The sequence below is a fragment of the Copadichromis virginalis genome, linkage group LG7 (genome assembly GCF_057382275.1).
Source record: "Copadichromis virginalis isolate Kocher_CV1m ecotype Utaka linkage group LG7, C_Virginalis_male_GT1.1, whole genome shotgun sequence".
Lineage (NCBI taxonomy): Eukaryota > Metazoa > Chordata > Actinopteri > Cichliformes > Cichlidae > Copadichromis > Copadichromis virginalis.
Window position 1 is genome coordinate 63,223,717 of NC_140624.1, and position 15,512 is coordinate 63,239,228.

The following is a 15,512-nucleotide window of genomic DNA, read 5'->3' on the forward strand; positions in this document are numbered from 1 at the left end:
ATCTTTAATAGCCTAATATAAACGCGCGCGCGCACACACACACCCCAACTGGTAGGCTTACACCCCACGAGTCAAGCCACAGCGTGTGCTGGTTGTAATTGTCCAAGCCTCGATCACAGGCCGGTCTGGCTCCCCACAGACTGGAATCGGCAACTGAGGTGGATTAAAGTTCTCAGCACGACACTCGGGCAGAGGATCGCTCTAGCCCGATCACAGAGGGGTGGGTGCAAGCAGCAGGTCAGAATAAAATTTAATAAAATCAGGCGAACCAAAAAAAGAAAAGAAAAAGTAAGCCCACTTAATAAAAACAGTTCCACGAAAATAAAAGACGACACCAGACAAGACAGCAGCTCCACCGAGGAGGAGCCCTCACAACAGCAGCTTCCAATTAAGGTCGGGCGGTTCGCCACGGAGAGGTCAAGGCAGCAATCAAACCCTAAAACAAAGGATAAATGTAACTTTAGCCTCCTGTAATTGTGAATGCTTATAGTTTGAGCAGCTTAACCCAGGACCGGAGGCGCTATCCTGCACTACCAGAGAACTCGGGCACCTCTCTCCGCAACGCTGGAGTGAAACAGAAACGGTGTTCTGGGAATCCATCCTACCTGACAAACCATACTACCCGTTGTTTCTGCGCATGCGCACAACACGAGATCAAGTGGCGAACCGTACTGCCTTTGTGAATATTAGCCAGAAAAATACTCTAACGGGTAAAATGAAGTGGCAAACCGTCCTGGCTTTACAATTATGAGCTACAAACATATTCTGATGGGCAAAGTTAAGTGGCAAATGGATACGCAGGTGGATTCACAATTAACCTAGTTGCGTAGCCCAGAGCGAGCGCAGGAGAGAGCGAGGGCGGTAGAGCGAGCGAGGGAGAGAGAAAAGGAGAAAGGCGAGTAGCCCATCCGGCTACATAAGGTTTAGAAACAGTGGCACTGATGAAAAGACAGGAGGCTGAGCTGGAGTGAAAGAGGCAGATGATTGGCTTGGAAAACATTGAGCGGTCTCCATAGCCAACATATGGAAAAATGAAGCTAAAAGGAGAAGTTTCCATGTATTTTCCATATTTTCCTCCTGTGTTTTCTCTGACTGCGTCTTACTATCTGTGCGAATCTGTTCAGTTCGTTCCTCTGTTAATTTGAAACTTTGGTCCTCATTGGCTGTCTTATTTTTTCTTTACTTTGTTCTTCTTCCTGTTAAGTGTTGATTGTCTTTAGTCTGCCTGTTCTCAGTGTTTTGGGGACTTGTTGTGTAAAGACTCTAAAAAGACTCTTTGAATTTAACCTATTCACTGGGAGCTTTTCTTCAACAAGCTGACTGCTGTCTGTCTGATTATCTGTTTAATTTCCCCATTCATACATTTGATAACAAAACACATACCAGAATGCTGTATACCTTGATATTGTAGAGTTATTATCAGTTTATAACAAAATGTACAGCTGAGCCTTTATAACAGTCCCCCTGTGGAAAGTAAGGGAGCTGCAAATTGTTAACTAGTTCATCTTCACTGAAATATTTATGGTACATTACAGTAGCAAAAACAGTTGAAATTAAATTAATCTGTACGTCACTTTAGACATAAAACACACTTATCAGTAAACAATCATTTATCAGTTGCACAGATCGACAAAAATGTATTTCATGTCGTGTTGAAGATGATCTAAATATCTAAAGGATGATGAGTGTTAAAAGGGAGGCAACATTTTGAAATGTGTAATACATGTTTAAAATGTAAATATTTAACCTTTACATCTTTTTCATTGCAAATCACCAAACTCAGTCTTTCTGGGTCTGACTAATATCACACGTTCCTAATTAAACCCTCTAATCACCATTAGTTTGATCCATATTATTTATCTTCAGCTGTCCGAGTTTCCTGTCTTTCAGGTCACAGCTAATTATCAGATGTTATATCATTCATTTTTTCCATTACCAGGCATTACTCTTATTACTCCAGGTCGATTGAACTAACTTTCCAATCTCAACTCAGAGTTTGTTAAATCTGTTTTCTGTACCAGGTCCACTTTCCTGTTCTAGGTCTCACACGTTACTTTTTCCCCTGATGGCTCTTGGTATTGTGGATTTCTATGCTTTCTTGCTTTTACGACTTGAAACTTTCTGTATTTTATTTCAGAGCCAATGTGCTCAGAATATATTATAATATTTGATGCATATAATACCCTGAAGGACCCAACCTGGGAGTATATAAAATCAATATTATTTTCCAGCCTTCCTTCTGTCCTAGAGCTCCCTCTAAAGCGTTGGATTGCAGTGGCTACAACAATAGTGCCAACCTGAGGTGAAATGAATCCTCAGTGGGCCTTCCACCTCCATGACTCCTCCATTCACCCCACCAATTTTCCAATTCAGCCAGAAAATTTGCGCTACCTGGAACAACGTTATTTTGCCTCTCTCTCTCTCTCTCTCCGTTATGTAAGTGTGCCCTTATCTTGCTGCAGCCTACTGTCAGCTTGACACAAATACAGACCGTCACTCTCTGAGCAAAAGTTTCATTATCATTAAGGTCGGGCTGCGTGTGTGGAGGAGGTGGGCGGATGAGAGGGAGAGAGAGAGGACTGAGGAGTCCGTGGAGAAGCGGCCGGGAGGGTGGAGAGGCAGATCTCAGGCAGAAAGCAGGAGGCGCTGCTTGCAGCCAGTCAGAAAGATGCTGCTCTGACATGCGGACCCCCAACGATCTTGACCGCGACACTACGCTTCTACGTGCCCGCCTGACCACAGATAAACCAGCTGACACTCTTTTCTTCTCTTGAGTCTCTCTTCTCTGCACTGGGTTTGTTGCCATGCCGCCGGCCGCCTGCTCGGTCGATTACCGACTCCGCTGCATGTTGCCCGCGGTGCTGTGGATCGGGCTGCTGTGGAGCAGCGTCTCAACAGCAGGTATGCGTTTGATTTCTCGTGCGAAACCAGAGTGATGTCTGATTCTGCGCGTTTCTGCGCTCTCTGTCCTTCTGCGTCTTGGTTCGCATCCAAGTGGAATGACAGAGGCGCCAGTTGAGTTTTTATGCACCGCAAAAACACCTCGTCTCCGGGCATCCCTCTGCTCCTCTCAGACACCTCCTCTCGCGCGACTCGCAGTAGGGCAGGGAGAGGAGCGAGTCTGAAGCAGCGTCTCGCTGTTTACTGCGCCAGCAGCTCCAACCACTTTGGCACAACAGTACGGGCTGCACATGCAGCCTCAAATCCTCCGTGTGGACACGAGTCCATTCGTGTGCGTGGGAGCCACGATCAGGCACGAGTGGATGCAGAGACAAAGAAAAATAGAGAAATCACCAGTCAGCCAGCTCCGCAGTTAATTGGGAGACGGGATTCCTCGAGTCTGAGCATCAGCATGCAAATTAGAAAGCAGGCTGACACTAAGTGAGGAACAAAGTTGATGTCTCAAACACTATCTATCTATCTATCTATCTATCTATCTATCTATCTATCTATCTATCTATCTATCTATCTATCTATCTATCTATCTATCTATCTATCTATCTATCTATCGAAAAGTTAGCGTTCTAATCCCTGATATTTTTTGGGACCCTTCTTTCACTTAGAAATAAGTCTTCTGTGTAGGCCACTTCTTATTTTTCACCATAGTGGTGACCTTATGAAGAAAAAAAAATACTCAAAGAAAAGAAAATGGTGGTGAATGGATGGTTTGCCTTGGTTGAAACTAGCTGGCAGCTCATAGCTTCCCATTTTGACCTTTTAACTACCATCATTTCAGACCATTGAAATGGTGGCACCATCGGTGAAAGCCCCATGTTTAGCTAAACCTCTTATCCTGGCCTAAAGATGTTGTTGTTCCTAAAACCAACAGCATGGAAAATGCTCATGCCATGTTTCCTGCTTCTAATTTAGGTGACATTCAGTGAAATCTTTATGGACGAAGGTAACAATAGGTGGGTTGCAAGGAAAAAGAAAATTCTTAAATGAATAGGAATTACCTGAATCATTCCACTCCTTCAGTGAAATGATCCAGAACATTTGTCCCTTTGGGAAAGGGTCACTGTAAATCAAATTGTTGTGAATGATCATCTTCAGATGAGACTGTTTTCTACAGTGATGACAATAACCTGATCTGTAGAGAAGGAGAGCTTACTGAACATTTAGAGGACAAAAAAGTGAGAAACCTGTGCTATTTGCTTTACAGTCATTTCATCTTTACTTGCTGAACACCTAAAGGAGATTTTGTGTTAAACAGCATTTGTTGCAGCCTCATCAATTGCAAAGGGCACTGAAGCTGTTGTGACAGCATGTGGTTGTCTAACGTGTTTGAACATGTTTATGTTGCATTTTCCTTTCATTTTTCTGTGTATGTGGTCATTCGGGTTAAAACGGTAGCTTTTAAATGTATTCAGATTCAGCATTTATCTCTCTTTATTTTGCCCTCTGTTGCAAGTGGTGGAGTCTGTTATTCCTGCACTGGGTTCAAATAAAATCAGAATGATAATCCTTTAACTGTCATTAAACATCAGACGTTCAACGAAATATAGAAGCAGCTACCTGGTAGCAGCATTTAGAATAAAAAAATAATAAAAACAAAGAAATAGCTAACAAAAACAAATCTAAAAATACCAGCTATAAAACTGTGCAAATGTACAAGGTATATACAAATGTGCAAGGTTGGTCTCAAGTATTGCACTTGTCTTGTGTGGTAGTGATGTGTATGTTTATGTGTGAGTGTGTGTTACTGTATGTGTGCATATGTGTGTGTGTGTTGTATGTGTGAGAGGTACTGATGTGTGACTTTAAGTGGGGCGTGTGTTCATGGTCCTGGTTTGGATTAACCTGTAGAATCTCCTAAAGGCCTACAGGTCGAACAGGTGGGATGCAAGATGTAGGATGGGTGGAGTCTCTCAGCTCTGTTCAGGCAGTGGGATGTGTAGATGTCTGCAACAGAGGGGAGGGCGTAGCCGATGATCTTCTGTGCAGTATTGACTACTCTCTGGAGCGTCTTCCGCTCAGCCTGGGTGCAATGTGTGAACCACACTGTGATACACTATAGCGAGTGGTAGAAGGTCAGCAGCTTCTCACAGATGTTGTTCCTTCTGAGCACTCTCGGGTAGTGCGCTTTGGGGTCTTTAGGGACTAGTAAAGCGCTATATAAATACAGGCCATTTACCATTTACCATAGTGCAGATGCTGCTGTGACTTCCTGATGATGGTGGAGGTGTTTGCATTCCAGGAGAGGTCAGCTTATGTAGCGTGGAGGCAGGTCTACTCTGTGCCTCCTACAGTCCAGGATCATCTCCTTTGGCCTTGTGTTGTTTACAGCCAGATTGTTTACTGAACACCACACAGACATATTCAGCACCTCATATCCTGTACTGTGATGGGGTTTCAGAGCCCATCACAGTCTCTGCTATGCAGATGACACACAACTTTATCTATCATGAAGCCAAATAACACACAGCAATTGGTTTAACTGCATCCAGGTCTTTATAAAGACATGAAGAACTGAATGACATCTAATTTTCTGCTTCTAAATTCAGATCAAACTGACGTTATTGTACTTGGCCCTGAAAATTTTAGAAATATACTCTGCCATCCTGATTGTTACTCTAGATTCCTACTCTGGATGGCATTACCTTGGCCTCCAGTAATACTGTGAGGAACCTTGGAGTAATTCTGATCAGGATATGTCCTTCAATGCTCATATTAAACAAATATGACTGCTTTCTTCCATTTGTGCAACATCTCTAAAGTTAGAAATATCCTGTCTCAGAGTGACGCTGAAAAACTAGTTCATACCTTTATTACTTCCAGGCTGGACTATTGTAATTCATTATTATCAGGATGTCTTAAAAACTCCCTGAAAAGCCTTCAGTTAAACCAAAATGCTGCAGCAAGAGTCCTGACAGGGACTAGAAAGAGAGAGCATATTTCTCTAATCTTGGCTTCCCTTCATCGGCTTCCTGTTAAATGCAGAATTGAATCAAAATCCTGCTCCTCACATGCAAGGTCTTGACTAATCAGGGCCCATCTTATCTTAATGACCTTGTAGTACCATATCACTCCATTAGAGCACTTTGCTCTCGAACTGCGGGCTTACTTGTTGTTCCTAGAGTATTTAAAAGTAGAATTGGAGGGAGAGCCTTCAGTTTTCAGGCCCCTCTTCTATGGAACCAGCTTCCAGTTTGGATTCGGGAGACAGACATCATCTCTACTTTTAAGATTAGGCTTAAAACTTTCCTTTTTGCTAAAGCATGTAGTTAGGGCTGGATCACGTGACCCTGAATGCCCCCTTAGTTATGCTCCAATAGGTGTAGGCTGCTGAGGGATTCCCATCCTATGATGCACTCAGTATTTTTTCTTCAGTCTCCTTTCTCACTCACTGTGTGTTAATAGACCTCTCTGCACTGAATCATACTTGTTATTAATCCCTTGCTCTCTTTCACAACATGTCTTTTATCCTGCTTCCTTCTCTCACCCCAACCAGTCGCAGCAGATGGCCGCCCCTCCCTGAGCCTCGTTCTGCCAAACATTTCTTCCTGTTAAAAGGGAGTTTTTTCCTTCCCACTGTCGCCAAATGGCTTGCTCATAGGGGGTCATATGATTGTTGGGTTTTTCTCTGTATGTACTATTGTAGGGTCTACCTTACAATATAAAGTCCCTTGAGGCGACTGTTGTTGACATTTGGCGCTGTATACATAAAATCGAATTGAATTGAATCCCTGTATGCAGATTAGGGTTAGGGTAGTGTAGAACAGTGAGCTCAAAACACACACTTGTGGGGAGCCAGTTTTGAGTGTTCAAGTAAAGGAGAGGTGAGGAACGAGTTTGACAGTCTGTGGGCAGTTGGTGAGGAAGTTGAGGATCAAGGAGTAAGTGAGAGCCGGGACAGGTCAGACAGTTTCCTCACCAGGATGTTGGGGATGATTGTGTTAAAGGTTGAGCTGTAGCTATTTTGTCCTCACTTGACCTATTTGCTGTATAGGCAAACTGGTGGGGGTCTCCATAGGGAAGGTTATTCATGGTGGAATGGCTTTGAATGAAATGTTCCAGGTGCTTAGTGATGACAGGTGTGAGTGGAATTGAGTTCAAGTCGTTCAGGCTTAATAGCGGTGTTGATAGCTGACCAGACAGTAGAAGCTTCAGCTTTGCTAATTTGTGTCTCCCATATGGAGCGTTTGACTGTCGCTGATTTTGGAGTATTTCAATGATCTGAAAATCATATCACTGGCTGTGTGGTAGAGACCACCCAAGAGCTTTGTGCTTCAGCTTAAATGAGCGAAACGTTGCTATTTTATTAGTCTTAGTCTTGAGTTAGCTTATACATGTGTTTGGAGGTAGCTTGCCAACCTTTATTATTTGAACCGTTCAGTGTTCCACCCTGTGCTCTAAATAGATCACTTCTTTAGAGTCTAGATTGGGTCAGCCCTAGGGGTGGGCGATATAAACGATATACGATAGAAACTATATAAAATTGGCCAACGATAGAGATTTTGACTATACCGCTCCATCGCGATAGCGCATGTTGATGATGTCATCAAGCTGCGCCTGTTTTGGTCGAAAGCATCGCATTGGCTACAACAATTATCATCTGCAAATTATGCTGAGAGTCATAGCAAAGAGATGAAGCACTTTTGAAATATGGGGAAAGCCAAAAACTGCGGTTCCTCCACTTCCGTAACATTGATTCATTAATGTTGAATTCTCTCACAGCTGCTCTATGTTGCAGTATATTAATAACTAACCTTGTATTGTGGACGAATGATCTCAGTTGTTCTCCTGACTGAAGTTTGGCCCGTGTATAGCATCCTGCTATGCGATTGCATTTGTCCCTGACCACCAGAAACCCTCACGTTAACTTTTATTGAGTGGGAAAAAAAGTTGTTGTTCATCCTCCAGCTTCACTGTGCTAATGTTATGCTAACATAGCTGTGTAGCTAGCAATCACGTAATACAACATTATATACCAGGTAGTCCAACTTCAGTGACCCTGCAAATGCCACTGCTGTTTAGTTTTCTGTCTTCATTATTTTGGAAGTGGTAGCAGAGCTGTACGTTTTAATTAGTTTCAAAAATCTCAGTCAGAACATGGTATGTGATGTTTAGGTGGAAACTAGCGAGCTAACTTCCTGTTAACTTCTAACTCCGTTAAATTTAATAACTTCTGTTTTTATGGATGCCTGGATGTTAAACTTAATTGTTACACCTGGTAAAGCAGCAACGCTGATGATTTTATTAAATATTAAAGAATTTAGACCGTCTTTAACTCTCAGTGTTCGTTTGACTTTGGGGATGGAGTTTTGGACCCAGATTACTCTGCGAAGCTCCTCACTACGGCAGCCGTAATGCTCTGACAATCCATCAAGCAGTGCAGCTTACCAAAGTTGTACTAAAACATTTTTTAACAGATTTCTGCACGCCAAAATCGGTTCGGGGTCAGTAAGGACAACCAAAATTCATACATAAGGCACACTCTCGATTTTTGAGAAAATTAAAGGATTTTAAGTGTGCCTTATAGTGTGGAAAATACGTTATACAGAAGAAAAGAATATATCGCAATATATATCGTTACCGCACATGCTTTAAATTATATCGTGATATGAATTTTAGGCCATATCGCCCAGCCCTAGTCAGCCCCTAAGCTAATGTCGAATTCTCACACAAATAGCAACACCCATCTTTTATATACCGTCTGTGGTGCAGTTCTTGAATTCACAAACATTAACATTAGAGTCTTTCTTCTTGCATGCAGAGGAGGATAGAAGCAATGTTGCTTTTAGCCCTAAACTCAGCAACCATCCATTGGAGTTGTAGAGACTGGATCCCTTATAAAAACCTGCAGGCAGATGGTTTTGACTTCTTCAGTGATTTCTCAGCACGCTTCAATCATCTTGCTAATCCTTGTCTGTCTTTTCTTCCCCTGTATTCTTGTACATTTGTTCAATTTGTGAGCGTGCCCCACCACCCCGACACACACACACACACACACACACACACACACACACACACACACACACACACACACACACACACACACACGTATCATGCACTGCATCATTGGTTTTTCTCACTGTTGGTGTATGTGTTTAATGAGCTTCCCCAGCAGAGATGTAGTGTTACAGAGCCGGCTCGTGATTGTGCGGTTATGTGTTAGTGTACGTACTAGTGTTTTTTAATGCGGATTGTGCCTGCAAATGAAGATAGACTGGATCATTGCGTGGTCTCATTTCTCAGGGTAAGAGTGATAATCTGCTAGAAAGAAAGCTTGACAACTGAGTAGAGATTCCAGAGCTCCAGCTGGGAAGCAAAACCAATTGCAGCTTGAATCCAGAGTGGAAAACAGAGATTTTTATTGACCCACACTGACAGTGTTTTTCTTGTAAAAATATCAATGAGGCATACCCGCTTCATTTAAAAAATATAGATCTTCTCTCCTCAAAAGAGCATCCATCTTGTAAGCCGCTTTTCTCCTCTACTCTCATCACAGCGCCTCTCCAACTTCCTTTCCCCAGTCTTCGTTCACTTGGCTTCTTTCTCTTCTTTTTTCTTTTCCCATTACTTGAGTGAAGAAGAAAAAAAATGGAACCAGGAGGCAGACAGAGGAAATTGTTTCTTCTGGTTGAATACACCCAGGCTTATTATGCAACAAGATCCTCAGGCACCAAACTTTAGAAAATATTGTGCCAAGTTAGCATCACAAAAAGAAACCAAATGAGAGGAAGTAAGGCTAAAGAGTAATGAACCAAGTTGAGAAATAAGAGCAGCAGAGAATATTAACTAGTAGAAAAGTAATATCTCGATTTCTGTATATGTCCACACCACATGTATACTTACAGACATTAAAATGGTTATTTTACACACTTACACACACCTGCGTAACCTAACATCACATTGATCCTATAAGCTGTACTTTAATTACAAATTTTTATACCACTAAACATGAGTGAAATTAGTTGGTGGGACAGAGGAGGGACAGGGACAGGGTGAGATAGAAGCAGGAGATCCACTGTGGTGACTCCTAAATGCGGCAGCTGAAAAAAGAAGAAAAGATCTCACATCAGTTTAGACCAAAAAACTGAAAACATTAATGTTATAAAACTGATTAGATTAGAATTAGGTTAGAATTCAGGATTTTGAGTAGTTTGGTTATGGTATGAGTGAAACAAAAATATTTTTCAATATTTTTTCATCTAAATACCTGAAAAAACCTGGACTAAAGAGTAAAATAATCAGCAGCTGGATTCAGAGTGGAGCAAATGCTATCAAACACTCTGAAGTGTAAAAACTGAAAAGGAGAACGTGCCAGTAAGGGGGATAATGACTTTGGAAACCTTTCATGTATAATATGAGGATTTTCAAGAGAAATGTTTTTTTTCTTTTTATCTTTAATCAAAAAATATAATAAAAGCTGTTTTTGAGACTCTGTTATCAAAGTGGCATGAAATTAAGATCATGTAACAATAATGTAACATAATATGTAACATAACAGTAATGTAATTCAGATTTGGTGACAGTGTTACGCCAGTAAAGCTTTTGTGATGATACCTGTGGAACATCAGTCACTGTTTATATTGTTGCAGTGTGAAACACTTTCATAGTTGCAGAGTTTGATGTTGGCTGTAAATATTGAGCTTTACTAATTTTAGCAGAGCTCATTTCAAGCGTTTTTGTGCTGTATTTGATTCAGAGAAGAATTACAGCATTAGTGGTGGGAAAAGCAGCTTTACAGAAAATGTTCACACTCTCAGTTTGTTTGTGTGTGTTTTTGTGTTTGTATACTTAAAAGATAGACTGTGTAGTTTATCTATAAATCTTGCAATCTTAACTTTATGTTGCAAAGAGAAACTACCAAGTCAATCATAATCAATAACAAGAAGTTATCAGGCTGTGGACTTGTCAAATTATAAGACATTGTAGAGCCTTTAGCACCACGTATTAATAGATTTAAATATATTATTTAAATATATTATTCAAAACTGTATTTTTGATTCAAAACTTGTGCACCCAATTCTTGTTTTTAAAGTCAATAAAACTGTATGCTGTACAATGTAATTTAATAATTAAAAGCCCCAAATTACCATGGCATTTTATGTATAGTTTACTTTGTGTAATATGCATTACTCAACTGTTAAAGCAGTCTTTTTCAAGGGTGCAATTTTGTCTGTCGCCAGTCTGTCGAAGGGCTAACACATGGAGACAGAAAACCATTCACGCTTACACTCACACCTATGGGCAATTTGGATTAATCAATTAACCTATCCCCACAAACTGCATGTCTTTGGACGGTGGGAGGAAGCCGGAGTACCCGGAGGGAACACACGCAAACACAGGGAGAAAATGCAAACTCCACACAGAAAGACACCAGCCTGATGGTGGAATTGAACCTTTTTAAGCCTTCTTGCTGTGCGGCAACAGTGCTAACCACCGTGCCGCAATTTTGCAATCAGTGTTTTCATAAAAGCCTTTTTTTCATGCATTTACTACTACTGGTAACAACACACACGAGGTTTAAGGCCTGGACAAGTTTAAAAGTTTTTGTCCTCCACAGTGGAAATTGCTGAAAATAAAAGTGGGTATCACTTTAGTCAGCTCCCAATTTTATAAATTCTGCACTCAGCTTTGTAGTCTCCAAAATAATTGAAATGCAGCCAGATGCTGCTCATTTCATATTTTCTCTTGTTTTTTTTACTTTTCCCTGACATCCTTGCATTTAAATCCATCTCCCGTCTCTGTGTGTACCTGGCGTGTACCACTACACTTGCTGTCTTTGAAACTTCTGTCCCCCTTTCTTTTTTCGCATAATGCTATGATCCTAGTCAGTCTTTGCATGTGTGTGCCCATCATAAAAAAGTCGCCATACACACAGCAGGTAAGAAAAAGGAGGTTCTTTTAAGACAGAGACAGGCAGGAAACAACTGCAGAACAGGCAGAGCACAGGTGGGCTTAAGGGGTTTGGCCTTTCATTTCTAGAAGAGCTCCTCAGAATATGAGTCTCTGATTCCCATGATTATACAGATCATTGTGCTGATGCTGTGTTTTCTTATGAACTACATAGCTGCAGAGGTCTGTGGTTGTCCACCCTTTTTGGGACAAAGCCAAAAAAGGTTAAGTTCTTTTAAAGTACAGTGGTCACTCGTTTATCGTGGGAGTTTCATTCTAAATAACCCACGATAGATGAAATCCGCGAAGTAGCCAGCTTTATTTTTTACAATTATTGTAGATGTTTTAAGTCTGTAAAAACCCCTCACTACATACTTTATACACATTTCTCAGACAGGCATGAACATTTTCACAATTCCCTCTCTTGTTTAAACACCCTCAAAGTTCAAACCTTTGTAGAAAAACAAGTCCAGTATTATAGAATGAAACCAAAGATCAAACCCTGTTTTCAGGTCCAGAACATGGTCACAGAGCAGCTGTGAGAGAATTCAACATTAATGAATCAATGGTACGGAAGTAGAGGAAGCAAGAAGAATGAGTTGAGTAAAGTTCGCTTAATGTGCCTAATAATTCAAAAAATACGGTAACTTCTACCTTCCTTTAGCATGTGCAGAAGTCCAACTTTTTGTGCAATGGTTAGCACCTTCCCCTGCCTCTGGGTGCTACCGCAGGAGCCTCTGACGATGCAAAACATTTCATCAACATTGTTGTGCTTGTTGGGGAGAAAACTTACAAACATACAGTAAAGCACTTTAGAGTCACACTGCCAGCGATCGAAGATTTATGTAAATTTTTCAAGCTGAACGTGTTCTGTTCTGTAAAAAAAGAAAAAAAACATGCAAAATTGCACAAAAAAGAAAATCAGCGAAACAGCGAGGCTGCGAAAGGTGAACCGCGTTATAGCAAGGGACCACTGTACAAATAAAATAGGTTAACACATTGATATTAGTATTAACTAACCAATCATTTTATAATAGTTTCATTTTATGGGAATTAACAGTACATATCCTGTGGCAACCCCTGTAGAGAAAATGTTGTATTTTAAGTATTATCTTTTCAGTTGGGAGTGTATCTATATCCCTGTTGGTGTTTGCTGCATCTGGAGTATAAATCCCTCACAAACTGTCTTTTCAGTGAGTCCATTTGCTCATTAGTCCCAAAGTCTCTAAAATATAGTCTGGGCTTCTGCGCAAACTTACAACATCTTATAACAACATCTTAGTGAATTATTAAGATTTGGGGGGACGTTATGTACCTCCTGTGCTGCCCTTCTGCTTCTAACCCAGGCAGTGTTCACATGTAAGGAAGATGCCCAAAGAAGTACCAGGTCTTAGCTGCAGTCATCTCTTCAGCTTGGCACATCTTCTAAGATCTTTATGACACAACTTTTATGAAGGGGTCTGAAAGTGTGTGTGTTTGCTGTTCAGTGTGATTTATTCTGTCTCAGCATCCATGATTATCCTCTCTAGGATGGCTTCAGGATTGCACAGATGCTGCTGACACATCCCTACAATAGAAGCAATTAAGCGAAGCTTAACTTTGTGTGCATCTGTTGTAATCCATGCTGTGTTTGCAGTTGAAACTGTTTTGGGTTGGTTCTGCTTGAGGCTTCTTCTTTTTAGAGCTTTCCTCTTTAAAACTGTTATGGGGTGGAAGTAGTTTTAATGTTGTATTCTGTGTGTTTTAATGGTTTGGTTTGAAGTTGTGGTTTTACGCATGTCTGTGTACAGTTTGCATGCTTTTATTTTGAAGTTTTTAATCTTAATCAAAGAAAATATCCACACCTGCTCACTCTGCATGAAAGATGGGAAATTAGGGCAGACAGGGAGCATTCACAGTACAAAAGTGGCACATGCATGAAGGCAGCAGCACTTCAGCTTGAGCAGCAGCAGGATGAATAGGCAGAATGATGCCAAGAAGATTGGCCTTGAAACTGTTTGTGGAACTGTGGTTGAATATGATGGAGGAGTTGGACCCAGTAGGAAGGCCTTTCCAAGCAAGACATAACCGGTGAAAAGAGTGATTTCTGTGATGGTTGGTGCTAGAGCATCTATTTCAAGACTGTTGCACCTGTACATATATGTATAGGATGGACTTCTAGCTTGGTTTTGTCTTAGTTTTTTTTAATGCCCTTGGTTTGTTTTATTGTAAATAAATTGTTAACTGCTACACTTGAGTTTTTTCTCCTTGGCTATCACTTCCTTTTATTTTTTTCGCTGCTCTCTACCCGATGGAAAAGGACCCCCCTCTTCCTTCTCTCCCTCTCCCTTCTCCTTTTCCCTCTTCTTTACAAAAATGTGTATTAAACTATTTATGAATGGTTGAAAGGCACACAAATGTAAACATAATGAAGTTATAGATTAGCATTTTTTAAGGAAATGTAACTGTGGTCAGGTTATTTCAGTTTGATAGTTTCCTCTCAAAGGTCAGTACTCTCAAGATGGCCAGTGTCACTTGTTCAAATGGGCACTTAAAAGTTCATAAACGTTGAATACTTTGTGGAAACACTAATCGTAGCAATAGAATTAACTGAAGTTCTGTCACAGTTATAAAAAGTAATATTTTTAAGCCTTTAATGTAGAGTCAGTTGCTGTTTGATACTTTAAGATCTAGGATAAGGCATAACTCTCGTTTATGCGTTCCTGCATTTTAATGTTGTTACTGTACCTTACACCGTGTTCTGCATTTCCCCTGTTTTCATTCATCATTAGCTGCAGAGCACTAAGAGGATAGCATGATTCATTGTTGCTTAACTCAACCCAAGCACAGAGAATACACTACGCACGCACACAGACAGGCAGGCAGAAAAAGCTCAGAATTTCTTTTTTCTTTCTGGTCAAATACAAATTGCTGTGTCCATTACTTGAATCAACAAGTTCTCCAATAAAGCACATCCACATTGGAAGGATGGTGTTGTCATAAATACACTTCCATTCAGGAGATTGGAGCGGGAATCTGACACCTTTCACATGAACCTGCAGTTAAAAGTGCTTCAGATGACAAAACAAAAAGTGTTAGTGTTAAGTAATGCTGTGAGAAAGGCACATTTAAGATTGTGGGCTCTGGATGCAAAAATGAATTACTGGCAAGAAGTAAGAACAGAATCAACAGCTTAAGGCTGCCAGGAACAAGAGCAAAAACTAAACTGAGGAAATTTGCCCAAGAGAGAAAACAACCCTGGAAAGTTAGGCTGGGGAAAACCAGAGGCCTACACTACAAAGCAGGATTTTGTATTAACCAGGTAAACAGGTAACTGTTTTTTGAACTACAAAGTTGGATCACATCTTACCAGGGTACATCACCACCACAATCCATGCGGTGAACCTAAAAATACACAAAAAATAATAAGTTATCATCCAATTTGTTTCTCATCTCTTGGTTACCTTGTTAGGCTTCCTCACACATGCAAATGTTGGTTTTAATACTTTTTGGTTAGTCGATTTCAACAAAAAAATAAAAAATAAATAAAAATAGTAAAATTAACCTCAAGAGAATCATGTTAATAAATAAAAGGTTTTTGTGTTACCTGACTATTATTGAGGGGTATGGGACACATCTCTTAAATAAATCTGTTTTATTGATTTTTTCATTTTAATATTAATAACTAA

At 40.6% G+C, this 15,512-nt stretch overlaps 1 protein-coding gene across 3 annotated transcripts in view; it reads left to right on the plus strand.

Moving 5' to 3' along the window:
- Positions 1-2,493: 2,493 nt before the first annotated feature.
- sez6l (seizure related 6 homolog (mouse)-like) overlaps positions 2,494-15,512 on the plus strand; it is a 106,260-nt gene continuing 93,241 nt past the window's right edge. The window contains exon 1 of one of the 3 annotated variants that reach the window (XM_085464682.1): positions 2,494-2,901. In XM_085464682.1, the coding sequence (XP_085320808.1) occupies positions 2,805-2,901 (97 nt within the window). In that variant the 5' untranslated portion in view covers positions 2,494-2,804. The remainder of the gene's footprint in view (positions 2,902-15,512) is intronic. The other 2 variants (XM_085464680.1, XM_085464679.1) reach the window with 2 other exon arrangements.